This window comes from Lingula anatina, chromosome 1, assembly GCF_051362555.1.
Source record: "Lingula anatina isolate TDL-2025a chromosome 1, LinAna3.0, whole genome shotgun sequence".
Lineage (NCBI taxonomy): Eukaryota > Metazoa > Brachiopoda > Lingulata > Lingulida > Lingulidae > Lingula > Lingula anatina.
The window spans coordinates 67,119,195-67,138,409 of NC_141767.1; the positions used below are offsets into that span (position 1 = coordinate 67,119,195).

The 19,215-nt window shown below is 34.2% G+C and overlaps 2 protein-coding genes across 8 annotated transcripts; one reads left to right on the plus strand and one right to left on the minus strand.

Moving 5' to 3' along the window:
- Positions 1-794: 794 nt before the first annotated feature.
- LOC106169623 (APOBEC1 complementation factor) lies at positions 795-11,907 on the plus strand. 7 transcript variants are annotated; one of them, XM_013549165.2, is made up of 10 exons: positions 795-1,551; positions 4,606-4,786; positions 5,002-5,132; positions 5,545-5,678; positions 6,548-6,686; positions 7,150-7,239; positions 7,546-7,653; positions 7,821-7,938; positions 8,840-9,016; positions 9,453-11,907. In XM_013549165.2, exons 1-10 carry the CDS (start codon positions 847-849, stop codon positions 9,470-9,472), a joined length of 1,803 nt encoding a protein of 600 aa, XP_013404619.1. In that variant the 5' UTR covers positions 795-846; the 3' UTR covers positions 9,473-11,907. The 7 variants fall into 7 exon arrangements, with proteins under 7 accessions (XP_013404619.1, XP_013404603.1, XP_013404627.1 ...); XM_013549149.2 differs by having other exon boundaries at positions 9,473-11,907; XM_013549157.2 differs by having other exon boundaries at positions 796-1,551; positions 5,545-5,633; positions 9,473-11,907.
- Positions 11,908-13,296: 1,389 nt separating this feature from the next.
- On the minus strand, positions 13,297-19,205 carry LOC106169655 (zinc finger CCHC domain-containing protein 17). The gene is made up of 8 exons (XM_013549199.2): positions 18,997-19,205; positions 18,161-18,218; positions 17,938-18,038; positions 15,909-15,988; positions 15,044-15,144; positions 14,547-14,686; positions 14,276-14,335; positions 13,297-14,106 (listed from the first exon to the last, which is right to left on the minus strand). The coding sequence occupies exons 1-8, from the start codon at positions 19,084-19,086 to the stop codon at positions 14,011-14,013; spliced, it is 726 nt and encodes a 241-aa protein (XP_013404653.2). The 5' UTR covers positions 19,087-19,205; the 3' UTR covers positions 13,297-14,010.
- Between the last annotated feature and the right edge of the window lie 10 nt (positions 19,206-19,215).

Below are 19,215 nucleotides of genomic sequence, written 5' to 3' on the forward strand. Positions count from 1 at the left end.
TATTAACTACACCTTAACCTGCCAACAATTATTTCCTTAAACCTTTATGTTTCAATACAGACATAAAATTGTATAGCCACTGTTATAACCATATCTGGCGATGGAGGGGGGGGGGGGGGGGGGGGGCACAGGTGGCAGTTCACCCATTTTTGCTTCCCTAAAAATGTAACACTATCTATTCGTGTGCATGCACACTCTCACACACCTGCAAATGGCAATATTTGTCCTTTTCTTATTGAAGTCCCATTACTTGATATTGCTAAAAGCTTTGCCTACTTCTTGGTTTTCACAAAAATTGCGTAGAGCTATGCATAGCACAGAATTCATGAATATCGTGCTAGCATATGCAAAGCATAACATTTCTGCCTTTTGTGATTTTAATTTAAAAGTTTCGAAGCTTTGAAATTTTGGTATTTCACTCAAAATATGATGCTTTTCTTTTAGCTGAAATCTTCTTACTGAGAGTCGATGCATAAAAGTCCAAAGCAGAAAAAAGTTACACTGTTTGCGAAAGGCGGTGTTTGAAGTAGAGAGAGACCTGTAAATCAAACTGCTAGACAAACTTTGAAAATACTGATGCCATTCCTTTAATAACAACAGTGACATTGGCTTCACAGAATTTCAATTGAAATCCGAATCCAATGGCATTACTGCAATTTCTTTGTTTCTGATTTGATTAACTTTTCTGTCGTAAGGTCCGTGCTGTGAATGAAATACACAAACTTCTAGCCAATCAAAACGCGCGATGCAAGTGTCCTCATAAATAATTCATGAGCCCGACTGTCATATCTCCAGCCAACGCGTGAATTGGTCACAGATTTTCTGCAATCAAAGTATATCGGAGCGATGACCGCCGACACAGACGAGTTCGAAATGGAGGAGAAACAAGCAGGTGTGTCTGGCGTGCCAAATGAGCAAGCTCTCCTGGCTCTTATGGAGAGAACAGGGTACAGCATGATCCAAGAAAACGGCCAAAGAAAATACGGAGGACCTCCACCTGGCTGGGAAGGACCTGCCCCACCAAGGGGTTGTGAAATCTTCATTGGCAAAATCCCTCGTGACTGCTATGAAGATGAACTGGTACCCATCTTTGAAAAGATGGGCAAGATTTATGAGTTTAGGCTAATGATGGATTTCAGTGGAACAAATCGGGGATATGGTTTCACCATGTACACAAACAAACTTGATGCACAAAGAGCAGTGAAAGAACTGAATAATTTTGAAATAAGAAAGGGGCGGTTTCTTGGAGTATGTTTGAGTGTAGACAATTGTAGGTTATTTGTAGGTGGTATTCCAAAGAATAAGCAAAGGCAAGAAATTTTGGAGGAAATGAAAAAGGTAACAGAAGGCGTCGTTGATGTAATAGTTTATCCCAGCGCAACAGACAAGACCAAAAATCGCGGATTTGCTTTCGTCGAATATGATTCGCATAGAGCAGCAGCAATGGCTAGACGAAAACTTATTCCAGGCAGAATTCAGCTGTGGGGTCATCAGATAGCTGTAGATTGGGCTGAGCCAGAACAGGAGGTACCAGAAGAGGTGATGAGTACGGTGAGTTCTATCTTGCACAAACGCACAGGTCGCCGCCATTTTCTTTTCCAATTTTATCTTGAGGATTTCTGTCGTGTGGTTCATTGCCACAAATATATGTTTTGTTTCAAATAAATTTGTTTATGGTGAGAAGTTTTTGAAAATATCAAAAGATTACTTTGAATTTCAACCAGTTGAAAAAGATGATGTGAAAGACCTGTTTTACAAAAAATCGTCTGCAAGGGGGCGTTGACCGGCACCCCTTTGTAGGTAGGCGAAACGTTGCATTAAACCATCTTGTTCATTTCTGAATTCATTATCATATGTTGCTGTGTCTATACTATAAAAATACAAAAAGGATGTTTGGCAATTTATTTATTTGAGAAAAGGTTTTGTACCTTGAAAATATTCTTAAATTTGCTAAACAGTAATGTATTACAAACAAGCGGACTAGAAAATGTTTGAGACCATTGAAATTATAGAAATTGATTTCTTAGAGTATCAAGGTACCCTATTTTTAAATTAAATTGCTGTCTTCAGTCCGTTGTCTAATGAAGCCCTTGACAATTGATCCCTACCAGAATATGGGAGGCCAGTGGAATACAACAGGTGTCATTAAATCCTTTTATTAAGGGCTTATTTTATTGTTTGAAGAAAGATGTTTATGAATCCCTCACCTCTTAAGGGTTTCATGCATTGTTAGTTTTATTATAGGAAGGAACCATTCGTAAGACAAGATTTTTGGTCAATGCGAATGTTACAGTAAGAATTTTGAAATAGATGGAAGAGCGAAAAAGTTGTGATCTTTGCTGTAAAATTGAGACATGTCAGACCATCAACATGTTATTTTATAATAGTAATTTGGTGAAATTGTGTAAAGACATTTTTCTGATGAAGAAAAATAAGTCCATTATTAAATAAGGTATTAGATTACAATTACAGGTGCACCTTCCCAAGTATCCTCCCCCTGGACTTTACTCCAGTACTTCATGATACAGGTACCCTCAAGCCAACGTCATGCGTTTTTATCATAGCACCTACTGATTACATTCAAAATTATCTACAAATATTGACCCCCAGTTCATCAGCTGTGCTTGCATGTAGGAACAATTGATCTTTATAAAAATAGGTAACATCTAAAATCTGTAGATGATAAACCAACTTCTTGGTATAGGGCACCGCATTAGGGAAGTTGATGGCACTTTGGCAAAATGATATATTTAAACTGGTACATGTCTCATAACTTCTAAACTATGCAGTTTAGGTGTACACTAGAGCAAATCTCTGATAAGCCCTTGGGTTGCCAGGCTGGTTGCTTAGGGAACCACAGGCATATATTGACATAAAATCTGTTATCAGGTAGGGCAGTTAGACTAGGACTTCATTGCTGGAGGACAATTTTACCATACAGAATTGGAATGCACACTTGCCACTATGCTGTGATAGGCACATATGGCTGACCAAAAATCCCAATTAGCCATGAAAATAATTGTGGACTTATTATAAACTTTTAATCAAATATTACATTAATTATCCAGGTGTGTTTGTTTGTTTGATTGTTTTGTTTATGTCATAGCTATTCATAGAATGAAAAACATTGATTTTAATGCTGAGTAAAGACAAAGGTGATACTTCCTGATAATTTTCAATGTAGATTTTCCTCTTCAGTACAAGTGATTCATGATGTTTTATATCTTGGTACAAGGTGTTCATGCCATGTATTGAAATACCTCCTACTTGGCATATTCATTTTATTCCTAGTCATGCTCTCCTCCATCAAACTTGGAGGTCTGCTCACTAACAGTTGGGGGTTAAGTGAGGCAGTGACTTTATGGCTTAATTGTATGGAGATCACACTGCTTTTCTATTAATACTTAATGAAGCATTGAAGCCCAAACACACTTGGCAGTAAATTGGAAGTAATTTTCTTTTTGCTCCAACAAAAGTTGTGTACCTTGCACCACCAATGTGAGTCATTACACCTTTGTCAGGTATACTTTTCTTGTAATTCTTCCTCCCAAGGTTTAAGTATAACTAAATTTATTTGATGAACTGCTTTACAATATTTGAACTATAGGTGATTTACCTAGATGCTTGATATTATAGTGTGTCTACGCTATAGTGCTGAGGGGACTTCAGTGCACTAAGCTGTTGAAAGTCAATATTTTTTTTATATTGGCCAAAGGGTCCGACAAGCCTTTCAAGTAAGATCAATGAATTTTGGAGAAAATACACCAGCAGAGACTTAAAATTTGCCTGAGAATTTACACTGAAAATGATTGCATAACCAGCTAATCCTACTCTTTCTCAGAACAGAATCTAAGAATGTCTGGTACAGATAGCACCTGCTATCCCTAAATATTTGCTGATGTTTTTGAAGCCTCTTTACTTGATATTGCACGATGTTCTTGTCTGGTTGCCTGATGTGGGATATGACAGTCTAAAGGTGTATTTAATAATGAACATCTACAGTAATTGCAATATACTAGCTATTTTAATTTATAGATAACAATGCAATTTATATGTAGGGCTGACAGTCTGTAAGATTGTGTGTGGCAGTTTTGAATAAAAAGTTAATGCTGTAAAGCATGGTGCACTTCTAAAAAACCAAAGTTTAGTTTCTGACCATGTTAATGGTACATGTATTTCCATTTAGAATCTCAAGCTGGAAATTGTATGGAATTTTTGGATTTTTTTTATTTCTACAACAATATAATCCCTGTAAATCTTAATCAGTCTGCCACTTGTGTGGTTAAGCTGGGACCTTTACCCCCACAGTTGTAGGGTTTTAATGGAAAGTTTGAGTGAGGAATGCCAAAAGATCTATACTCATCTGATCCTTGCTAGTGTCAGACATAGAAAAAATGATTTGATAAAATGCATATGGAATATAACATTTCTGTGGAAAGTAGAATCCTAAGATCAAACCATATGGTAACCTTCTATTGTAGATTTTTCATTGTGAATATACATTCTAATTTTAAAGTAATTATACTTGTCTCTTCTGTATAATGTATAACTGTTATTAGTATCATTATTTTTTTCATTATTCTATTTTTTTTCTATGCTACACAGGTAAAGATTCTGTATGTTCGCAACCTGATGCTAACTACAACTGAGGAGAAGATTGCTCAAGTTTTTGCACAAGCAGTGGGAACAGATGGGTGTATTGAGAGAGTGAAAAAGTTGAGGGATTATGCCTTTGTGCATTTCAAAGATAGAAATGATGCTGTGCAGGCAATGAATATGTTGAATGGTAAGCATTTGATACCAATTAATAAAGATATTGAACTAATGACAGTGATATATTTTTTTTTTTGCTTAATAATAACAAATTGAAAACTTACCCAGTAATTTTAATAGCTCTCATTAAGTTTTCAGAACGAGTAAGTGGGAGGTTACTTCTGCAATGTGATGAAACACAATGATACATGTGAATCATACATGATTTATAATCTTTACTTAAATAAGGTTCAAACCTGGATGGTTCAACAATTGAAGTGGTACTTGCCAAACCAGTTGACAAAACTGAATACACACGTTTCACTCGAGGTGCTGGACGTGGTGGTGCTTTTGTATCTCAGGTAGAAGCCGTTGGAAATGTAAGACCCTTTCTCTTCTGCCTTAATTGAAACATATTTATAGTATTAGATATTAGTGCACTATGAACATTTAAAAATTTTTTATAATTTTTTTTTCACTTGTCCATTGTTATTTATTTACTTATTTATGTATTTATTTATTTATTATTTATAGTTGGTGAGTTTGATTGGGGCTCAGTACAGTACAGTTTGATTGATCAGTTTTTGTCATATTTGATTAAAATGATCAGTTGTAAAACTAAAATAGAATTTTACTCAACTCGCTTCTACAATTGTTACAATGTGCAACATAATTTAAATACTCAGCACATAAGGATGAAATACTTCTGCTTCTTAAGGTAACTTTCTTGACATAAAATCTTTTAATATTCATCATGAAGTGGATGTCATTGTTATTTTCCTTGTATTTCAGGGTGCCCTTGGTGCGTACAGTTATTACCCCACTACCATTGACCCGTACACTGCTCAAGTCTATGGTAACATCCCCACTGTGCCTGCCAGGTATGATCTCCCACCCACCATGGATGAGGATGACACATATACAAGGTTTACCATCACCAGCAAGTTTGGAAAAAAATGAATTACTAACAAATTTGTTCCCAAATTCAGATTGCGCAATTGCAGACAATAATGATAATAATAATAGCAATAATAATAATCTAACACTTACACAAATGGATCAGGCTTTGATGTTTTTATGATCTAAGGGAGCTTGAACTTTTGCTCTGTGCAGCTTGCTTTTTTTGACTGCGTTTAATGAAATGATAACAAATTTTGCTTGTTTTGAAGTTTGCTGTTAGTGTTTTTATGTTTCAAATTTGATTCTTTATTTTTTGTCATCTGTTAAATTCATTCTTTATTTTTTTGTCATCTGTTAAATTCATTCTTTATTTTTTTCATATATGGTACCATGATACCAATTTTTAAATTGTAAGAAGTTTCTACAAATCAAATATTTAGAAATTACTTTGAAAATCAATTGGATATTCCAATAAAGCTAATTTTCTCCAAATTTCAATAAATAAAAAAAATTACACATTAGGGCTTTATAAAAAAAAGAAAAAAAAAACTCTTGATCAATCAATCTCTAGGTATATGAAGCAGGTGATTAATGTGTCTGTCATTTTCATTCATGGTGGACTTATTTATTATAGGTCTATCAGTTGAAAATTTATAGATCTTCAATTTTTGTTTATTCATTTCTTTATTTTTGTTAAAATTATTTTGATTTGAGACCTGGCTTATGTTAGTTTTGATACACACTACTTTCCTTTATCTAGTTAACAATTTTTAAAATAACAGTATTGCAATTTATTTAAAGAATTACTTACACATTTAACCTAATAAAGATGGCTGATGAGGACACTTGCTAGAAAACAATAGATTGGTCTGTAACTGACATGTTTGTGTTGCAGGGGTGTACAAAGTAGAGTTTTACAGATGCGAGGGCCCATAAGAGGGCGTGGCCGTGGTGCTGCTGGATCACGTGGTGCTGGTGGACGTGGGTATATGGCCTACATGCAGCGCGGAGGATACAGGAAACAGCCTGTGGAGGTAAGGTACTGGTGCCATTCCTCACCTGTAAGGTCTCTGTTATAGTTTGGTGAGATTTTGTGGAACATCCTAACACAATCATAATTCTTCACTGACACATTTCCATTTCATCAGTTAGTGCATGAAATTTGCTTGCCATACTTACAGTCTCTCTTCTTATGCTAAGCTCACTCATTCTAATTTGTTGGTTATGCTTTCTTTTTATACAACCAAGTGTCAGCCACTCTTTTAGATCCATACTAATTATAGACAGGGAAAAGAAAATGATGCTTTTAATGCTAAAAAAATTAAAATAATTTAAACAACTGACCTTAAAGCAACAAAAAATACAGTGATTTATCATAATTTTAAATCATTCAATTTTTTTGGGGTGGAGCTAATGACTACTTAACTGCTCATTAAAAAATCACAGTGATTTAATGAAATGGGGTTTGACTGTAGCAGATTGCATGTTCCCTTGTAGGATCGACTCTATGACCTACTTCCTGGAATGGAGTTGACCCCAACTAACCCTGTAACCCTCAAACCCCAGTCTGTCAAGTCCCCTATTCAGGTATGTTGATTGTAGTGCTTATAATATTGCTGCTTCTAGACAGATCCCATAACACTGATACTGATAGATCATGTTAATTTTGTTACATCTGTATTTTCCATGTGCTGCCTGGGGTACTGGTTACAGGAATTCGATTTTATCATCAGTTCAAAGTTAAATCAGCATTGATTCTTCTTAATGAAAAGATTAAAATAGATGCAGTGATTTTTATACCTTAATTCCAGCATGTCATGTTTGTCTTTGCTCGGGAATTTGGTTTGTTTGTTTGATTGTTTTGATCATTTACTGAAACTTTTTGTACTGTAGACTCTAGAAGAGTTTTGCCAGAAGAATGCTTGGGGAACTCCAAATTATCACCTGCACTCTACACTTGGACGTGATGGAAGTGGGGATGTCCAGCTTTTTTTGTTCAAAGTACGTCTCTATAGTAAAATTTTGATGCTTTAGGGTATTTGTTTTCATTTCTTTTCATTTAAACATTTTGTTGAGAGTTTTGAAGTGAAAATGTTTTTATGACAATTTTGCAAGTGTTGTAAATTAATTGATTTAAAAGAATACAGCTTTTCATTTTCCTTTATTAGGTGACTCTGCCCAACATTCCCACCCCCTTTGTTCCCAACAAACTATGCCGTAGTGTGGAGGAAGCTAAAAGTTATGCTGCTGAATTTGTGTTGGCCCAGCTTGGAATGCCTGTTGAAGGTTTGTACTTTGCTTTCTGTTGACTATCTGATGTGGCTTTTGCATCTTGCTGTTTGCTTCAGCTTCTGAGCTTATTTAGGATCAATTTTGCTAAAACTTTTATCATGTAATTGCTCACAGTTCTCTTGGCTTACTTTAAAAAAAAAAAACCTAAGCATTTTGGACTGAAGCCATCTTGATTTTATGTTACTGGTGACTTACCTGTTTGCCGGTCTAAATCCCATATTTTTTTCACATTGTTGATAAAAGTGTCCTGATTACGATGAGCAGTCTTTGATTTTGCTACTGGCAGTGGAGCTTGTGTTTCACACTTGTCTTGCAATCTTCCTTAAGCTGCCAATGGGAATGAAATGCAGTAACATGCAATCATTGCTGTTGTCAGTAGCAACTTGCTTCCTTTGAAAACATGTACTTTGGTACCATTTTAATGGTGACGTAATTTTTTATAGCTTGTAAAGTGTAGAGCTGCATAAGATATAAGAAGGATCTTATTTCAAAGGTCCCAGTGTTATTGTTTCTGCTCATTTTCTTGTTACTATAAAACAATTTGGAGAACAAGGATTCAATTAAGAACTTGTTGGGTAGTTTTAACTTAAATATGTTGTTAGACTCAAACCTTCATAATATGTACATGATATTGTACCATTGTGGATATCAGAACAAAAGCCCAGATGTGTGTTTTGCCTATATGCACAACATGCATGAATACTAAATAATAAGCCATGATTTGTCAGATACCATGCTCATCAGCCAGGTGTATGCCATATCCACTTCTGATTTGCACTAATATATATCACATACACCTCAGTGACTGGCATTGTATCAATTATGTTATGAAGTATATCATTAGTAGGTGTGATTTGGCTTGACTGTTTGACTAATTGGCTTGTCTGACTGTCAGGTGCTGAGGTGCCCATGATGCCAACCTCCCCAGGACGGCCTCTTGCCACAGCTCCTGCTGCCTATGCTATGAGTATGCCTGCTGCTCGTTCGGATATTACATACGCCCCTGCCATGGCCATGCCAGTAGTAACCTCCACGCCTAGTTATGTTGTCACAACAGGCAAGATGCCACAGAGTAAGCCAGAGTTTGCAATGTCATGCTTTTCTTGTGCAATTTGTGCAGCAAGTCCATACGTATGTAGTACTGGTGTGTTCACATAGTTTTACTAAGTTTGATGCTGCATTTAGTGTTGGCATTTTTGTTTTCTGTTTTTATGGCATATTATGTATTATGTGCTTCAATTTTTGTTAAGATGTGCAGATTGCTTAATTTGGCAGGCATACTATGTCAATTTTCGATCATTATTGGGGACTAATACAGATTTACTTGTCAACTATTTATAGTCATGACAAGCAAGTCTCTGATTCATTTTGATTTCTAAACCAATCTAAATTTGTTTGTATGTCACATACCAAGTAGCATTGTTGATTGGCGTTTTTTTATGTTGATTTCTTTATTTTTCCTTACTAACTTGTTAACACACTAACCCATTGTTTTCCTTTTCTTATAGCTCTTCCTTTCTATCTGTAGCTCAAGATGACCCTGTGTACAGCCAGGCAGGTTTTGCAACTATCAATGCATTGGATGGATCATGGCAAATGTGAACACAGGCTTAAAACATTTGGAACCTTGTTGCATGACTGTTCCTTTTAACTCTAATATCCTGTTGAATTTTTTCGGCATGGAGTTTTGTTTTTTATCGATGCACAGTATTATGAATATGTAGATATATGGCTGCACCTAAGAGTAGAGTTGTTCCTGTTTTGTAGGAGTCTAGTGGTGGTGGTAAGTTTTAACCTTATGTTAATGGGTGGAAAGTGCTTGACTAACCCGTGATATGGTGTGCCATTCAACAGTGAACTTTGTAGTATTCACGTACACGTAAACATACATAGTAAGAATGTAGTTAGAGTTTTTGTCTTCTTTAAAAGTGTTTGTGGAATCACCTCATGAATTTGAATGAGGAATTTCTATGTTTTTAGGTACTTTATTATTGTGTACTTTTGCAGAATATTGTTCAAGTGAGTTTTTAATACATGAAAGACAAACATTGTTGCCAAAGTTTTTGTCAGTCCTTTTGGATTATTTATTTTAGCAAGTGTTTTGTATGCTTCTCTTCAAGGGTTTTTATTTTTTATATTGTTGTGTTCACCTTGTTTGAGGTTTAGGTAACTGAAAATTCAATGTTGAGATGACATAGCATGTGATTTTTCAAATTAAGGTTGAACATAGCAGTAGGTGGAGCTAGAATAAAATCTATTGGCTCCTATAAATGGACAATTCCAGAATATTTGGAATCAATTGGTACCTCAAATACAAATGACCTAAAATAAAAAAAAATATAAGACTGATGACAACTGGCTGTGCCAAAATTGAACATTTTTTGCTTCAATTTGATGATTAGGATACAAACAAAAAAGAGCAGGTCAAAATTCAAGTAACAGAAAAGAACAAATTTTAAATTGCAATGGGAGTTCAGTTTATGGGTCTTACTTGCAAAAAGTTGTATGGCGAGGAACTGATTACTTAATGGCATGATATTCTAAAGTTGTTTTATTTGTATGTTGACTGATAGAGAATTTGTTTGCCAAAAAACATTTGTAAACTTCTTCTGATAATGTGGTGTTATTTGACATTTACTATTTGGCTGAAATGCAGTTGTGATCCAGATTTGTACATTTTTGCATGCAGTCTGAAATAGTTCACGGACATTCCTGCATATTTTTTGCATGGTTATAACACTTTTTGTTTGTTCTAGTCAATAATGCACTCTCTTGCCATAGCAAACTATTTTAACCATAATTAGTATATTATATTATATTACATTCAATAGAATTGATTTAGGAATAGAAATTAAGTAGCAATTGTATTCAAATTAGTTCAAATCTGAGGGTTTGATGAAGATATATTTTACCATTGTATACACTATCGCGGAGGATAGGTCACCTGAGCTGGATAGGTGCACATATCTTTATTTGCTCAGCTTCAATAGGTCCAGGTATTTATTAGTTCTTATCAAGATAAGGACATTGCATCACCTGATTTCAGGCATTTGTTACAATCCAAAAATCCTTCAAATCATCTGGCTTTGTTGGGTTATATTTTTTTCCCCAGTAAACATAATTTCAAAAAACTCTCCATGTCTCTTTGCTTATTAATGTAAAAAAAAATGTGAATGTCCATTATTTTGAATACTATTAGTAATTTAGTATAACCAGAATTAGAGATATTAGTTTTACCTTTATTCTATGAATATATTGTATATTTAAATATTGTGAACTGTCAAGAAATGTATTTCAAGAGTTTGAAGGTGGACTTATATTCCTTGTCAGTAGCCATCAAAAATGAAAAATTTGTTTGTATTGCACATTTAGGGAGTAGAGCATTTTGCCTTACAATTTGTTTTTCTGAGACCTTCATTTTTGATGGCAGTTGTATTGTTTGTATCTGTTCAAAATATGTATACTGGTGAAGGGATGTACATATATTCTACTGTTTGTGGTATTTATAACCTTGTAAAGGTCAGTGTACTCAGGACTTTGTTTACTTTGTACTTGAACCATGAACATGGTGTAAGGATCTTACTGGAAAAGTACTCTTTTTAAAATGCTGACTGGATATCAGCAAAATGCAGCATAACAAAACTAACTTATTCTTGTTAAAATTTGGCAAAAAAATCCCCCATGATTGGTTTTAATCGAGCTTGTAAAAAAGTGAAGTAGAAGCAATCTATCAAATTTATAAGATCATGGTGGCAGTGATTGCTGAGTAAATGGAGAGATTCAGGCCATGAAATACAAATTGCATCTAAATTCCTTTTTGACCAAAATTAAATTGAATGCGATTCAAGCCAATCATATCACAGTAGAGCTGACAAATACCACATATTATCTTTACAATTATGTATTTGAGGTTGAGTTGAATTGTCAATCATATTAATGCTTATCAATAAACTGTTATAAACATGCCTTTGTCTGTGTTTTATCAGGACATTTGGTTGTCACCAGACAGATTTATCTTAAGGAGAATGCGATAACAAGTATTTAATGCTTCTTGGACATTTAAACAGAAGCTATTTCTTTCTTTGAAATTTATTTATTTTAGCTTTTGGATATATATTTTGAAATATTCCAGTGTTTTAAGGATAACTTGACTTTGATATGGAGAAAATAATCCCCAGTTTCACTTCAGAACAAATTGATTTCAACTGGACTTCAATCTTGGGTGTAGATAACAGTCAGATAATGTAAAAACATTTGTTGCATAATCTGTGTATGAAAAGATATCTGGCCTTTGCTCAGAAATATTAAAAAAAATTGTACAAAAAGTATTTTAATGGCCTTTTATAGCTATTTTATTTCTAAAATATACTAAATTACAAGAGGACATTTAATTGTATATAAAATTTCCATACAATAAAAGCCTACAAACTGTAATATATGACACATCTGTTAATGTGATAAAAGGTCAAGCTGATAAATACATTCAGTTAAACTAGCAACTGAACAAAATTATTGTAAAAATAATACCGTAGTATAGTTCACATCTTCAAATAACCTACTAAGCTGTTGGAGGGGTTTGTATATTGTTATTGATGTATAATAAAAGGATGTAAAGAATATTTGGGCTTTTGATTTACTTACACATAACACTGACCACTTGTTAGACCAACTTTGCTCACTGAGGATAAGTGGGTACTTTTGAAATCAAATCTTTCCATTTTAAACAAGCTCCTTCAATGACAGACCAATAATTAACTCTGCAAAAACAACAGTAAAAACGTTTAAGTAATTAAAATGAAAACAGGTTACAATCAGCATGATAATCAGTATGTCCTATCTTTATGTAATAAAATGTCGAGACCTGGGGATTACTTTTTAATGTCTCCAATGAGGATTAACCCCCCCACACACACACACACACACACTAATGCATAAGAGCCTTAATCTTCTCACAAGGTGTTACTTTGAGCTGCTCAATATTTAACTTGATAGAGGTACCGGGGTAATTCTTATCACCTTCATGAGACCAGCATTGCCTCTTGACTTTAAAATATCTTAACTATCTCACAGAGCAAACAAGGGGGAGTTTCTGCCTCACAATTTCACAGTCACTAACTGGGTCTGGTAGGGGGTGGGGCTCCTTTAGATTAGGAACTTCAATAATGAACCAATCTGCTGTATACAATGGATCTTTCCCAGTTCAGACCTAGGTCATGGCTGTTAATACAGTCTTGTGATCTGCTGTTTCAATAATCCAGCATGTTGATTCTAATTATCAGTGTCAAGGGAAGGGGGTGTATTGCACTGCTTTGTTTGCTGCAGACTGTGGAGAGATAAAACATACTGTGGTACTGAATTCCTGGACAGGTCCAGCTGGTACATTTATTATCACCAATAAGACATACAACAGCCAAGTCTTATATTCATAAAATAAATATGCAATACAAGAGCAATTTGTTCTGAACATTTCATTTTAAAACTCTCCTAACACAAGATGACAAGTTGTAATTCAAAGTTTTTATTATTTACACCATCTTCCAATACAAATGGAACTGATATGCTTGCTCACAGAAAATGTATACTCATCACCTGTGTGAATATACTCAATTTTTAAAATTATAAATACAGTTTGAAAAGTGTGGATTTATATCGGATTTTATTTTGATTATTTCAATTTGATCTTTTTTCCTCTTTTTTTTTCCTCAGAAATCTTGCATTCATTTCTTTGCAATGAATGTGCTATCCTCAACCTTTCTTAAAATCCCAGTGCACAATACATGAACAGGCTCAACCTTACAAGGTACATGTCTAAACTCTGTTCTGCCCTCAGCAAGACTTTAAGCAGTGCTACAGTTGAGCTGTGATGTTACTCCTATCCATTGTTTTAGAGATGACATGCAGTTGCAGCACAGAATCCATTTGATCAATGGGCGAGGAATGAGTCAGACTACTTTTCCTCAGCCCTGACTTATCTGAACATGCCTCCTCAACAACTTCTTGACACCAGTTCGTAATGATCTGTTCCTTTTGGTTTATTTTGATGCCCTGTGTAAGGTTTCCCAAATACTACCTCTTGTGTTTCTTGTACTTAGGTTCTGAATCAGAGTCTGAACTGCTATCCCTACTGTTGCTACGCTTGTGGTGCCTGCTAGATTTCTTGTGCTGCAAAAAAAAAAAAATTATTGTAAATAAATAAATTATAATGATAATAATAAAAAGATAAAAGGGACCATTAAGTATCATCATGTTTTTACTATCTTCTTCAAGGTTATAAGTTGATTTTTTTAGGTGGGGGGGGAGGCAAATGTAAAACTAATGTCTCCTGCCTTACCTTCTTACTCTCTGTGGAATCTCTATGTTTTTTCTTTGTCTTGTGTTTGTGTTTCTTCTCCTTGAAATCAAAGAAGATTATATGAAATCCAAAGTTTACTGTTCCCAAATGCCAAAGCAGTGCAGTGCTTTACATCCCAACTCCCATGTTCTAAATATAAGTCATGCAGACTGTAAAGCAAGCAGTCAGATGGGCAGGTCTTATAAAAATGTCTGTAAAAACAAACCAAAAATGGTTATGGTCAATCATTACAGAAAGATGTAAGCAATACCTTTTTCTTCTTTTTCTTTTTGTCTTGAAATTCTTTTCCATCTTCATGTTTTTCTTTTATTACTGTTTCAAGGGGGTCCTCAGTGAGCAGTTCGTAAGATTTTTGTCCAGGTATATGAAAGCAGTCTTGGGAGAGGTGACCTGGAGAACAAAACAATTCAATGTATACTTATTTTTCTGCATTTATATCTGTTTAAATTATACAGAGATACAAGAATGAAAAAGCCATATCATACAGTCACTTATTTTTCTGTATTTATATCTGTTTAAATTTAATATACAGAGATACTAGAATAAAAAAACCATATCATACAGTTGCTTATTTTTCACAGGGCCACAACATAAAACAAATACCTAATTTTGTCAATTATTAATAGAATTAATCATTCTTAAAAAACAAAACAGATGTTACTTAGAAGAAAAATTGCTGCTTGCACATATGAGTAGATTATCAGTATGTTGCTGGCTGACCAAAAAGAATGGAAAATACAACTATACCTTTTCCTCCACACTTTCTACATGTTGTATCTAATACAGCACCAAGTTCTATTTTATCCTGTTTGGATATAAAACCTTGTTTTCTTCTTTGAGCATCTTGGCTGAAAAAAAATAATCAAAGGAAAGCTCAACTTTTACCCCTTAATATTTTTTGTCTAGATGAACATTGAGTTTAAGTTGAAAACAAGGCAGCAAAGCTGTCAAATGTACAGACAAGAAGCAGAAAATAACAATGCACAAAATATGCTACTGTCAATGCTGATGCAAAAGTACATTATGCTTAACTGCAAATTCAACATCAAATTTTAATTAAGCTCAACAGGTATAAACGATGTATATAAAATGTGTAACAACCATAAGGCTTCAGCCCCATGAGAGTTCAAGTGCACACTTTGAAAATGCCAGAAAGAGAAAAATGAAAATTTATGAAATTGCATTAATGCAATATTAAATGATAAATCAATTCATCTGGCTTTCTAATTTCATGTCAATCCTAAAATTATTCCTGTAAGTTTAAAATAATAAGTAACAGTTTTCTTTTCATAACAATTGCAGTAGCAGTGCACAGAGAAGATTCGTGTCAATTTTGATGTAAAATTACATAATAAATTACAGAATAATTAAGAGCAATTTTAATTATTGACTTTAAATAAAAAGTAGAAAAATTGTGATTAATGTCATGAAACTGATTCAGCCATTGCTGCACCATGAGATCCATTCAAATGTATCTTTTATCAAGCGAGTAACTTAAAGAATATATTATTGGAAAAACAAGGTCATATCAACATAATATGTACTCCAGTCTAATCTTTTTAAATATAAATTGCTGGTTTTGCAGGTGATATCTATCAAAGTCATACAGTACCTGGATTGAACCTGATTTGGATCTAGATCTTTGCCAGTGCCTTGGTTGACCACCTTCATAGACAGACCAATTTTATCATTCTGTTGAAAAAATAATTTGCACAACATTACTATGGTTATTTTTTGTACTTGTTATCTAAATATCTATCTAAACTTGTCAAGTAATGACCATAAAGGTAAAACAAGGCAGCAAAGCTGTCAAATGTACAGACAAAAAGCAGGAAATAACTATGCACAAAATAGGCTACTGTCAATTCTGATGCAAAAGTACATTATGTTAAACTGCAAATTCAACATCAAATTTTAATTATGCTCAACAGGTAATACCAATGTAAGTAAAACGTGTAACAAGCATAAGGCTTCAGGCCCATGGGAGTTCAAGTTCACACTTTGAAAATGTATAACTTCCAGAAAAAGAAGCCAATTAGACTACTTTTCCAACCCAGGCTGCATTTTAGTCCTGCATTTCTTTTTTGAACATTTGGCAATCATAAGTAACATGGTTTTCCCATAATGGTCATCATGGTAGCAGCACCCATAATTGTTTTCTTCTATTCTGATGCAATATTACATATTGGTTAACAGCATAATGACCATCAATTTTTAATAATAAAATGTACGTATCATGGATTTTCAGAAAATGTGACTAGCATGGGTCTTCAAGCATGTAGAACTTCAAAGTCACACACCTTGAAAATGCCAATAATATTATGTGAAATATGCTGAAAAGTGAAAAAAAGCATGACTTCTACAATAATGGCCCGATCATGCTGATTTTCGAACTTGACCTGCGTTTTATGAATATTCATCAGCTCTGTAAATATAAAGCCCAAAAGTAAAACTGCCTTCCAATTATCGTCTTTACAATGAAAGTGCAAGGCGCCGGTGACGGCGGTGACGGCGCTGACGGTGAAGACAGACGCAGGTGATGGCAATATGTACAGACACATTTTTGACACATCTGTACATATTTACTGTACTGTTTGAGAACAGTAAGTGACATGGTTTTTCTTAAATGGTCATCATGGGAGCAGTGCCCAAAATAGGTTTTTTTCAAATTTTGATGCAATATTACATAATCTTTAACAGCATAATGACCATCAATTTTTAATAATAAAATATTAGTATCATGGATATTCAGAAAATGTGACTAGCAAAGGTCTTCAGGCCCATGGAACTTCAAAGTCACAACTTGAAAATGCCAAAATGTAAACAAGACAGCACTGTTCTGAAATGTTTTTTTTCCCATTTTTAACAATTTTTAACATAAAACAAAATTAACAGTTTACTGCCATTTTTATATGATCAACTAAGAAAATTGATGAGATGGGAAAAATATCAATAAAGCAGTGTTAAATGTCCAATTTCTTCCATTCTGAGATTCTGAACATAGTGAATGATTGAATCTGATAAACTGCAATGATATGAGTTTATTTCCATTTTTGAAACTTTATTACACAATACACAGTAACAAGTTTACCATCATTTTTACAAAATCAACTAACAATGTTGTAAAGATGCAGGAAATGTCAAACAAAAACTTTTACGTATCTTATTAGTTTAATAATGAGACTGTTAACATGCCTAAGAATTGAATCTGAGGAAATGTGAAAAATATGCTGAAAAGTGAAAAAACAGCATAACTTCTACAATAATGGCCCGATCATGCTGATTTTCTAACTTGACCTGCGTTTTATGAATATTCACCAGCTCTGTAAATATAAAGCCAAAAAGTAAAACTGCCCTCCACTTATCGTGTTTACAAGGAAAGTGCACGGCATCGGCATCGGCAACGACAGACGCAGGTGATGGAATTGTCCAATGCAATCATTTTATATTTTCTAATTGTATGGGTTTCATCCACTGCAAAACCTATGATCAATAACACAGCTTTTAAAAATCAAAGCCAGTAAAATGCTTCTAAAAAGATGGGGAAAATGACAGAAAGGAGAGAGTGAGAAAATAGAAATACCACATTCACATGAAATTGTCCAGGTGAAGCTGCATTATATGTAATATTATTTACTAACCTCAAGAGTAATGACCTTGCAGTAGACACTTTCACCAACATCTACTACTTCAGCAGGGTTGTCCACTCTTGACTGTGAGAGCTGAGACTTATGCACAAGACCTGGTAAATAGCAGAATTTCAAAATCTCATGATTTCTATTTGAAATTTAAGCAGCTTAAATTACAGTTACAAGTGACACATTTAGTTCAAAGTACAAAAAAGCTAGAGTCTTCCCTGATTACCTTGCTTCTTCAAACCAGGAATTTTCACAAATGCTCCATATGGCTGTACAGATGATATCTGCAAAGAAACCAAATATCTTCAGAAATATACACTCTGCTAAAAACAATTATTCCTCACATAAGCTTAAAGCTTGTTAACCACTGACTGACAGCATGGACTCAGAATTTTGTGCCAAATCTACTAGTAATTTTCCTCGAAAAATGAAGAAACAATTGCTCAACCTGTCCCTGTAATTACATTTTGTTTTTGTAGCATTTCTAATCAATAACTTAGTTCTAAACAAATTTTGTCGATTCATTTAGACCACCATGTCTGCATGACATTTCAGATAGAAATATAGACATCAGGTACTTTTATTGCAAGGGTTCATCACTTTAAAAGTCTAAATTGGGAAAGGTAAGCAGCTTTGCTTGATATTTGTTTTTAAAATATGACTTTGGGACTTTTCAAGATGTGTTAAGTATCTTTAAATTTGACAATTGACCTAAAGAAAAATTTCAAGCATGTGATTTCCAGTGCTTTTTAAATATCATCCAAGATCCAAACTGCATTTACTTATGCACAAAGCCTGGAACCAACACTGCTACCCATCTTGCCATTAACGTAACTATAGTATGCCGATTGCATTTAATTGTTTACAGAAATTACTTGCTTTCCACTTATTTATGTATTTATTTATCTTATTATTTTCTGTATTATGTAAGCTTGGTAAGATGTACAACATGTAAGATTTTTACAAGTGCATTTTAGAGTTTAAGACAGTATTAACCACATAATTTTGTCAAATATCGTGCTCAGTTGAATCGGAAACACACGAGCGGGATTTATAAATTACCTCTCCTTTAAAAATGCTATAAAGATCCGGTAATTCACTTTCACCATGGGAGCCGTGCCGTCTGTTCCTGTTCTCTTCTCGAGAGGCCATCCGTATTCTGCAATTATTGTGGTAATAATTTGTGATAATATCCACACCGTTCGCATGAAATTTCAGATTTACACTTACAGCCAAAACAAAACGTATTGTTCGGGACTTTTCATACTAAAGAGCACTACA

Bases quoted from the DNA above. Each gene is read 5' to 3' on its own strand.
- LOC106169623 (XM_013549149.2), top strand. From the start codon at position 847: ATGACCGCCGACACAGACGAGTTCGAAATGGAGGAGAAACAAGCAGGT. The intron at 4,787-5,001 runs GTAAGCATTTGA...TACTTAAATAAG, and splicing joins GGCAATGAATATGTTGAATG to GTTCAAACCTGGATGGTTCA. The intron at 7,654-7,820 runs GTACGTCTCTAT...TTCCTTTATTAG, and splicing joins TCCAGCTTTTTTTGTTCAAA to GTGACTCTGCCCAACATTCC.
- LOC106169655 (XM_013549199.2), bottom strand. From the start codon at position 19,086: ATGGCCTCTCGAGAAGAGAACAGGAACAGACGGCACGGCTCCCATGGT. The intron at 18,039-18,160 runs GTAATCAGGGAA...GCTATTTACCAG, and splicing joins TCCTGGTTTGAAGAAGCAAG to GTCTTGTGCATAAGTCTCAG. The intron at 14,687-15,043 runs GTATAGTTGTAT...TTTGTTCTCCAG, and splicing joins TAGAAAGTGTGGAGGAAAAG to GTCACCTCTCCCAAGACTGC.